The sequence below is a fragment of the Hippoglossus stenolepis genome, chromosome 14 (genome assembly GCF_022539355.2).
Source record: "Hippoglossus stenolepis isolate QCI-W04-F060 chromosome 14, HSTE1.2, whole genome shotgun sequence".
NCBI lineage: Eukaryota > Metazoa > Chordata > Actinopteri > Pleuronectiformes > Pleuronectidae > Hippoglossus > Hippoglossus stenolepis.
The window spans coordinates 15,539,365-15,548,971 of record NC_061496.1 but is presented as its reverse complement, the minus strand read 5'-3'; the positions used below and the strand labels follow the sequence as shown (position 1 = coordinate 15,548,971).

At 41.5% G+C, this 9,607-nt stretch overlaps 1 protein-coding gene across 2 annotated transcripts; it reads left to right on the top strand.

The window, feature by feature from the left end:
* Nucleotides 1–269: 269 nt before the first annotated feature.
* Nucleotides 270–9,516, top strand: safb (scaffold attachment factor B). 2 transcript variants are annotated; one of them, XM_035176544.2, is made up of 21 exons: nucleotides 270–566; nucleotides 857–953; nucleotides 1,984–2,048; nucleotides 2,154–2,366; nucleotides 2,452–2,514; nucleotides 2,600–2,633; nucleotides 3,416–3,845; nucleotides 4,210–4,253; nucleotides 4,340–4,449; nucleotides 4,603–4,752; nucleotides 5,174–5,253; nucleotides 5,782–5,831; nucleotides 5,926–6,005; nucleotides 6,158–6,300; nucleotides 6,593–6,698; nucleotides 6,962–7,158; nucleotides 7,302–7,479; nucleotides 7,590–7,672; nucleotides 7,778–7,836; nucleotides 8,014–8,068; nucleotides 8,689–9,516. In XM_035176544.2, exons 1-21 carry the CDS (start codon nucleotides 414–416, stop codon nucleotides 8,804–8,806), a joined length of 2,508 nt encoding a protein of 835 aa, XP_035032435.2. In that variant the 5' UTR covers nucleotides 270–413; the 3' UTR covers nucleotides 8,807–9,516. The 2 variants fall into 2 exon arrangements, with proteins under 2 accessions (XP_035032435.2, XP_035032434.2); XM_035176543.2 differs by having other exon boundaries at nucleotides 1,984–2,063.
* The last annotated feature ends 91 nt before the right edge of the window (nucleotides 9,517–9,607 follow it).

Below are 9,607 nucleotides of genomic sequence, written 5' to 3'. Positions count from 1 at the left end.
ACAGATAGATAGATAGATAGAAGATAGAAGATGGATAGATGGATAGATAGATAGACAGACAGACAGACAGACAGATAGATAGATAGATAGATGGCTATATTTCATGTATGTGCATGTTCAGATAAAATAAATGAATAAAATAAACAACTCAGATGAAATTGTCTGTTGTTCTTGCTGTTAGAAGTTTATCGTGTATTTCATGAGTAAACAACTTTCCACACGTCTGCGTGCTCCTCTCCTCGCTGCGCTGCATCCGCACTGCGCCTGCGCGCTGACGTCACCGGCTCGGCCTAGGCCTCCATTTTGCAGTCGTTTCTCAACCTTTGCTGCTTCCACTGGAGCTGCGGCTGCATGAGCACATAAAGTTCACACTTGTTCCCGAGGCTGAGGAAAAACACTTGACGGACGACAGCATGGCTGACCCGGTGGCGGACGTGGAGGTTCCGGAGGGCGCGGAGGTTCGCAGACTGTCCGAGCTGAGAGTCATCGACCTGAAGGCCGAGCTGAAGAAGCGAAACCTGGACACCACGGGCGTCAAGAGCGTGTTGTCGGAGCGTCTGAAGAAGGTGCGCTGACAGCTCCCCGGTTCAACCAGTGCTCCCAGTTGCCTCACTAACCCGCATGTGACCGCTTTGTTACCTGGCCCTGTTTAAACAGTGTAAACTCAAAGCTAACATACGAGCGCCATTCACCCCAAACTGTATGCTAACGCTAGCTGTTAGCTAACGTTTGCGCCAGGCGGCTACAAGCTCCAGTTCAAAAGGCGTGTTGCATATTCCACCCTGCTTCCGTTTTAAACTCTCCTTTTATTGGTGCACTACGTTTAGCAATTTACAGTATTGCTCTCCATAAACAGGCCATCGAGGAGGAGGGCGGAAATCCGGATGAGGTCACTGTGGCTCCCGATTCTGCACCGAAGAAGAGCAACGCTGCGCCCAAACGAGCTGCCAGAGGTGAAGTCTGCAAATGCTGCACAAACATGTCTCACGCTGTATTTGTGATGTGAACATAACGCGACCCTCGTCTCATAGAAGCCTCTGTGCACGGACAGTCCTCTGTCTGAAACATGATGCCAGATCTCCTGGTGTTTCCTGCATGTGCACGTTGCTCCAGTGACACTAGCTAGTATATGATCGTATTGATCTACTTTACATATCGGTTATTATAGCTGCCACTTGCTGGATTAAGCAGATCATGCATGTTTTATGGAAACATTCCCAGTTTCATTTTCACTAAATTTGAACATCTAATATCTGGAATTGTAGAATAATATGTAATGTAATAACGCCTGCGATCAGTGTTTGATAAGAAAGAAATGTCTGCAGAAACATCTATGTAAGTGCTGCAGCTGCAAAATGTATATCCAAACCAGGGCTGGACAATTGATTAATATCAATCTGATTATCTAAAAATTATCAGACTAAAAAACAGATGAGCCACAGCCGGTATTTAACAAAAATCTAGTTAAAATATTTGATTTTAGACAATTTCCTTTAATTCCGCTCAGACAATTGTAGTAATCTTATCTTTCAACAATTCTGCAAATGCAATTAACTTTTACCTCTTAAGTGATACTTTTTTTGTCTAGGGCTGGGCAATAAAACAGTAGCAATAATTAACGCTGTATAATTTTATTATCTTGCAATATGGGAAAGGCTCAATATATCTCTATGTATTACCCATGCGGAGGAATAACACTTAATTGATCCACCTCAGATTTGTACAACATTTAGCTGTTTATCAAATGCTTGTCATTCTCTGCCCAGAAAGATGAGTTAATACCACAACCTTCACTCCGGAGCATAACTGAGACTTTAAGAGAAATAAAAATGTGACAGTCAAAATGATAATTATTGATAACAACGTATCAATAAATACATAAAAATGTAACATTTTAAGGCACATTGTCCAGCCCTATCGGAAACACTGACCTGTAAGACACCAGATGAAGACTTTGCTTAGACTCAAATATTTTGTTTGTAGACACAAGACCAGAGAATGATGAACCAGAGGACAGCCCTGTTGAGGAGGACTCTCATGATGGACATGTAAGTGTTTGCACTGTAAGTACCACTCTTGAGAAACTTTAGAGTTGCTAGGCTCTCAGTATTGATTTCACATTGTTTCTAACAAAGTCCCATTTTCTTTGTCAGGAGGATTCACAAGATGATCAAGAGAACATGCAGGAGATGGACATCCTCGACATGAACGTGCTGGATGAGACGGAGAATGATAATGGAATACCGGCTGAGGATGACGAGAATGAAGCGGAATATTTGCAGGGAGATGATGATGATGATGAAGTGATGAATGAACAACATGACAATAAAGCTTTGGAGTCAGAAGATGAAGCGAAAGCTCCAGAGGTAAAATGAGATGAACAACTTATCCACTCGTTTTTATTTTATAGATGAGAAAGTTTTAATGTTGCTGTGCTTGTGTGAAATTTAGCAGATGGACGAGTCTGAGGTGTTGGACAAAGATGAAAATATGACATGCTCATCGATCAATAAGGTATGTTCTTTCATAATTTGAAACTTGTGATATAGTAGAACTAAGTGTCACAAACAGTCAGTTTAATATAGACTTCCCCTCTCAGGATCCAGATGCAGACGACGCGAGAGAAGACACAGGTACTTTAGAGAGTGGTTGATGAAAAGATGGCGACATCTTTGCAAAGTGTTGAGCTTGGAATGCAAACACTTAGATTAGGAAGAGACTGGAAGCCCAAAGGAAGTTGCTGGCTTTGTGCTGAAATTGATTATCCATAATTCATAATTTCACCACAATATTGGTCAAGTTACCAGTGATGTTCTTCAATTAGTAAAATAGCAGTGGTTAACAAGTTGATGCACATCGACAGCAATTACATTTCATGGTCGGGGAGGTTTGAGCTCTTGCAGGTGAATGCAGTGTTTCTAGGTTGCCACATGAAGACCAAGACTAAGAAGATTCATCAAGACCCATCGGCTTTTGCATCTTTTTAAAGACACTGACTCAGAAATCAGCTGGACGTGAATATGCTGGACTTGAGCTGAAGTTCTGGTTAATATGAATGGACACTTGGAAAGTCAAAGGCTGAAAGAAGATGGACTACATTGAGCCTCTATTGCTGCACTGCTGATCTTGTGGCTCTCCTCAGCACTGAACTCTTTGTCTGCTTTGGATCAGGTGAACAAAATGAAGTGGTTCAACTTGAGTGTTAGCCGCACTAGTTGCTTGGTTGTCCCCCAGCCTTTGGGTTCTCTTCCAGTCTCTCGTCAGGGTCTACATCATGGTTTTAATACATAGTTCTAAGAGCACAGGACAGTGGTCATGACGTTCCTAATCCAGGCCTTGCCAGTTCCTCGTTAACCATTGCTGTGTTTCAGAAGTGATTAAACTCTGTGCCATTCTATTCCTGTTAAATCCGTAGAAAATGACAAAGTAGCCGGGTCTTGTTTATCTGAGCCGCTTATCGAAGATCGCCACCAGAGCGACGAGACGAGCCCTGAAGATGACCAAGCCGCCACCGCCGGAGGGGAAGACAGTGTGTCCGACACTGGTTCCAAGTCCGACAAAGCCGCCTCGGGAGATGTGGAGAGCGACCGGGATGTTGTGGAGACTGACACCAAAGAGGTAGGGGACGCCCTAAATGTCCCAGAAGAGACCATGGACGCTGAAAACAAAAGCTCGCAGGCTGTTAGTATAAGCGAACAGGGCGCTCTGGGTGAAACTGTTGATTCAGAAATTGGGTCTAAGAAGGGTGAGGAGGATGAGAAGACAGAAGAAGAGAAAGCAGCTGCGGACTCAGCCTCGACAGTGAAAGAGTCCTCTTCTGTAGAGGGCGATGATCAGAAAAAGAGGTTTGTTGCTTTCTGTCTACTAGAAACCAAAATGGCTATCTCTGTTGCATTGGCTCCTTTGTGCTAGAAACAATTGGATGATCTTTTGGAGGTAAAATGTTCTTTGCATTTTGTCTTTTGTCTTGTTTTCATTTGTCGTGCCTCGCGCTCTGTGCACCCTGTTACCACTTTATTACCCTTTAGGCGCAATGAATTGGGATTGTCATAAGGTATATTTATTCACTGTTAAAGCACGCACTAAGGTACATAATGGGCTGATCACTGTCAATTATTGTTATAAATCATTAAACACAGTACATTTGTGTGAGGAGATCCCAGGTGCCCTCATGTCCTGCATTTTCATGTTTTTTTTGTTTGTCTTTAGCTCTGAGGAAAAAGATGGTAAGACTGAGTCAAAAGATGAAAATGGTGAGTGAGTCAAGGGGTTTCTTTCTTATTCTGGTCATTTATATTTATTGAACATGTGCATATTGACTTATTGCGTGTATGTGCAGCTGCTGGAAGTGGTGCTGCAGCAAGCAGCGGTAGAAATCTGTGGGTTAGCGGTCTCTCTTCCACTACCAGAGCGACTGATCTGAAGACACTATTCAGCAAATATGGCAAGGTTAGTCTATACAACTTTGTTAAACCATTGTCACCAGGGTTTGAATTTGTAAATGTCCTGTATGTAAATTAAAATGTATCATTTCCCTCCATTCAATGTTCACTTCTTCTTCCTCTGTCATTGCATTCCCTCTCATATCTCTCCACCTTGTAGGTTGTTGGAGCTAAGGTGGTGACCAACGCCAAAAGCCCCGGGGCTCGCTGCTATGGCTTCGTCACCATGTCCTCCACAGAGGAGGCCACCACGTGTATCAGCCACCTTCACAGAAATGAGTTGCATGGAAAGATGATCTCTGTGGAGCGGGTGAGTGTTGAGGCAGGACGTTTGCTTTTGCAGCTGTTTTTCTAATAACTCAAGTCCCACCCAGATGAGCTGCATAGATCATTTATCACATGCTACAGGCTAATGCCTCACAAAGCAATCAATAATAGAAAAGATGACAATAAAAAGTTACTGTGATAAAATATATATTTAACAACACTAAACTTTTGGTTAAACAAAAAAGAATAAGATAAATAATTATATTTGGGACAGCTAATATCAGAACACAAGTTTCCTTTATTTATTTATTTAATTTGAACATCTTAAAATGTTTCCTATTAATCTGATACTTATAAAATGGTCGTTATTGTTCGTTTTTCATTGTTTGGTTGGATCAGTGTGTGAAATTGAACCTGTCGATTTGACTCTTATGATCAAACATGTTTCTGTTTAAACACTGAAGGCTAAAAATGAGCCAGCGGGGAAAAAGCCAGCAGACAAGAATGACGTCAAGAAAGACAGGAGACACTCCACCGACTCCAAGTAAGACCCTTCACAACAGTCTGATACAAAAAATGACTCAGCAGTATTTTGATGCAGTCCTTAAAATATCTTAGGTGCGTAGTTCTTTAGCTTCGGGTGACCCTGTTGTAGGGCTGTGCGATTAAATGTATCGAAACTGACATTTATAACCTCTAACCGACTTAATCCTGCTCATGTCGGTTCATTGGTTAATACTAAATGAAGTAACGCAATGGCATCGTCCAGCAGCCCAACCCTAATCTGAACAGTACTGAAAAGTCCAACCTTTTGCACGCAAATAAAAGAATCGTTTATTAATCATAATTCAGGTAAAAGTTTGAAATAGTCATGATATTGATTTGAAGTTATATCGCCCTACCCTGCTGTAACCTTAGCAGTTAAGAGTTCCTGAGCTTTTATAAATCAGGAGTGGAAGTGCTTTCAACTGTATTGAGAAAAGTAAACCAGTCACTGAACTCCAGATTGTTGTTTTTATAATGTTTGTCATTGTAATAGTGATAATGCTTATACTGTAAATATATTTTGTAGGTCTGATGGAAAGGATGAGAAATCTGAGGGAGAAGGAAAAGATGGCAAAGGTGAGAAAAGTTGACGCTGGAAAAAATTGCCTCTCAAAACCATGAATTTTTTCTTCATTTATTCCTAATGATATTAACTATTTGTTTTTTACAGGGCGAAATGAGAGGACTGTAGTTATGGACAAGTCCAAGGGAGAACCCGTCATCAGTGTCAAAACCAAAAGCAAAGAGCGAGTAAGTGAAAATATAAACCCATAACTGCTACACTTGATTTACCACAGATGGCACGCTTTGTGTAACATACAATATGTAACTGTGGGCTTTTGTAATCAGCATTCAACTTACAATTTTCTTCCATCCTCTGTTTCCCTCTCTTCTTTCTCCAGAGCTCAAAGAGTCGTGACCGTAAGTCACCCAGTAAAGAAAAGAAAGACATCCTGTCATTCGACCAGATCAAGGAGCAGAGGGAGAGGGAGCGGCAGAGACAGCGTGAGAGGGAGGTCCGGGAGGTGGAGAGACGCAGATTCACGTAAGGAGCAAACAATTCATCTAGAAACGATAATCTCATTCTACTCCAATCTGGTCAATCAAAATTAAGGAAGGATTTTTGTTTTACTTCTTGAAATTGTTATTTTGTGGATGCCCCTGTGAAATATCGTTTTTACAGAAGTGGCTTTTTTTTCTGTAGAATAGAAATAGATGCTATTTACAAAAAAAATTTGAGTTAGGTTTGATCAGTATGATTCTATACTGGACTTTATCTATAGTTATTATCTTAGTTACTCACTGAACAGACATTATTCTTCACTGTTGACTTTCAGTGACCGTGATCGTGACAACCGCCCGGATCGTGAGCGTGAGCGAATCCGTCTGTTCAGGGAGAGAGAGGAGAGAAAACACCTGCTGCGGAAAAGACACTGGCTTGAGGTACTAAAAAATTAATTCTCTTACATTTTTCTTGGAAATTTCTTTCTCTCACTGCGTAGCTGTCTGTGTTCTTTCCCACATTTCTTGCATTATACTCTTTGGATTCGAATCTTAGTTTTTAAAAATATACACTTTTTACAATTATAACGTTAAAAGATGTAATAATTCCAATTTGTCGAAACTCTTATTCTCCCAGGTGTAGTTTTTTAATGCATATATGATGTAAGAGCTGCTGATAGTAATGATGAATATCTTGATCCCAGGCTGAGAGGCAGCGCCTTGATGCAGACCGTATGGAGCGTCAGTTCCTGGAGCGCGAAAGGCTTCGTATAGAATATGAGCGGCGGCGTGAGCAGGAAAGGATCCTCAGGGAGCGAGAGGAGCTGAAACGGCAGCAGGACCAGTTGCGTTATGAGCAGGACCGACGCCCCGTTAAGAGGCCGTATGACATGGACAACAGGTAAATAATAACTGACAGGGTGGTTTTGTGATGCTGCTCCGTACGATTGACGAATGAACTTATTGCTTTAACTGAGTTTTATTTCACTCAACTTCTTAATCTATGGTAAGATGTCACTGATATGTTTTTCTTCTATATTTCAGGAAAGACGATTGGCCTGAGAAGCGCATAGCCTTGGATGACCGATGCGGCCGCTCAGACTTTGGACGACAGGAACGTTACCAGGACTTTGACCACAGAGACCGCGGCCGATACCAGGATGACTTGATGCTGGACAGGCGAGATACCACTCGTGGCATAGGTGCAGACCGAGATGGTCAGGTAAGAGAAGCTGTCATCGGCTTGGTGTGTAACTGACACAAGCATCAGTGGTGTGCAGCTACTCGAACAACAATCTTTGACACCTTGAATTCTGTCTCATCTTCTTACAGCACTTCTCAGACAGGTCAGACAGACATAGCAGAGAGGGCCGAGAGCCCTGGACTGGAGGATACGACAAGCGCATGAACCCCAGGTGAGCTGACCTTCAGTTTAAGCCATATTTAAGAGGCAGATGTAGAAATGTTTACTGAAAGAGTGGGGGAAAAAATGTAAAAGATATTTGTTATTCTTTTTTTAGGGAAGGAGGTCGAGACTGGGAATCTGGACGGAAGTTGGAAGGAGACAGAACATGGCAAAGTATGAATACGTATGCTATATTGTGTCTTTAATGACGATACTGTGATTTACATTTAAAGTCCACTTGGATTGCAGTGCAGATGAAATGAAGGAAAATTATGTATAATTTGTATCCTGCTTAGTTGCAGTCTACATGTTTAACTGCTGTGGTCCTGATGTTTTGCTTTTCAATTCCAGGTAGAGACGGTGCTATTCCAGGCCAGAGCCACATTGCACGTGGAGGGATGGCAGGGTGCGTAGTGATCATCAGCCCACTCATTGTTGATATACGAGATGTTCCGATAACATTTTCCCCTTCCTGGTACCAAGTCTGATCCCAGGTCTTTGCTTATTGGCCGATACTGAGCATCGATCTGCTACCAGTGCATTTAATATATATCAACCTTTATGATGTATTTTAACAGTACTGCTACTAACCCAGTATGTAAGTGATGATTGATATCATTGTTGTATGGCCTATTGCTCGTGTTGCGAGTGGCAACACTAGTACCATACCTTGAAACTGAAGGCAAGTTGCTGTTTTACTCGTTGAAGCTTGAAACGCTACACTTCTTCACCGCTCTAAAACAGCACTTGCCAGTGGCCGTACAGCACTACTGCTGGAGCAATGAAGAAGTGATTTCCAGGAAAAGAAAACTGCAGCTTTATCTGGCTGAAACTAATATACTTAAAAGACGTGGCAACAGATCCATGCATAGATTCACGTACTCGACATTTTAGGCACTATCGCGGATGCTGGTATTGGAACATCTCTTGTTGATATGAGCTTGTTTGTCTTTGAAGGCATCACAGAATTGGCCAACACAGTTTGTTAGACCGATGTTGATCTTTGCCTCTGTTTTGTCTCACCAGCCGTGGAGGTTACATCAACACAGGAACATCTCAGTCTCTCTCTGGAGCTCTGAACCGACAGAACCAGCTGATGCAGGGCAGCGGGCTGCAGGGTGGAGCTTTTGGTCGACGCTACTGATGTGTGTATCTGAAGACACTAGTGGGACTCTTTCATGAGATCACATCATGGAGGACGTGGCCATCTTGTTTTTGTAAATGTTTTGTCTTAAATGTGATTTTTTTTTTTTTCTCTCTTTTTTTTTCCCACAATTCCAATCCACATTTGATGGAAACCTTTATCTTTCTTGTTGGTTCTCCATTTTTTTGTGACTTAGTGATTTTCTGCCTTGTATTTATGGTTCAGTCCATCCTACCTTGTTTGTTCACATCAGAGCTCCATTTTCAATGCAGATGTTTAATAGACACCTACATCCCGTAAATCGATGGACGTCATCAGTTTCCCATCTTTATCCCAGTTTACATCAGGAACAAAGTTTTTCGTTCTCATTAAATTAATCTTTGTTGCAGTTCAGAGCTTAGGTCTCATTTAGACATTTTTGTCTTTTTAAAACAAATGGACGGTAAGATCTCCCTGCTGAAGAAAATGTTTTTAAATTAAAAGACTGATTATCCAAGCTTACTTTTTTATATTTCAATCACCGCATCTTTGTACATAGCGTTTGGTTAGTGTGATTATCAGACAATGGTAGTACATCCCCTTGAACTGTGTATGTGGGCACAGATCTGTGATTAAAATCTCAAATTAACTGAATTGTGGTGTTGCAGCACAAGTTTTCTGTAACTAAAATCTGTTTTTAGATTTTGTTCATAAAGTTTAGTTTTCTTGTCCTTCTGTTTGGTTTATTATGTCAGGGTTAAATTCACAGGTTGAAATAGCCCACAATCTTTAAACAGTTAAAGATTGTTCATATATTTGTGT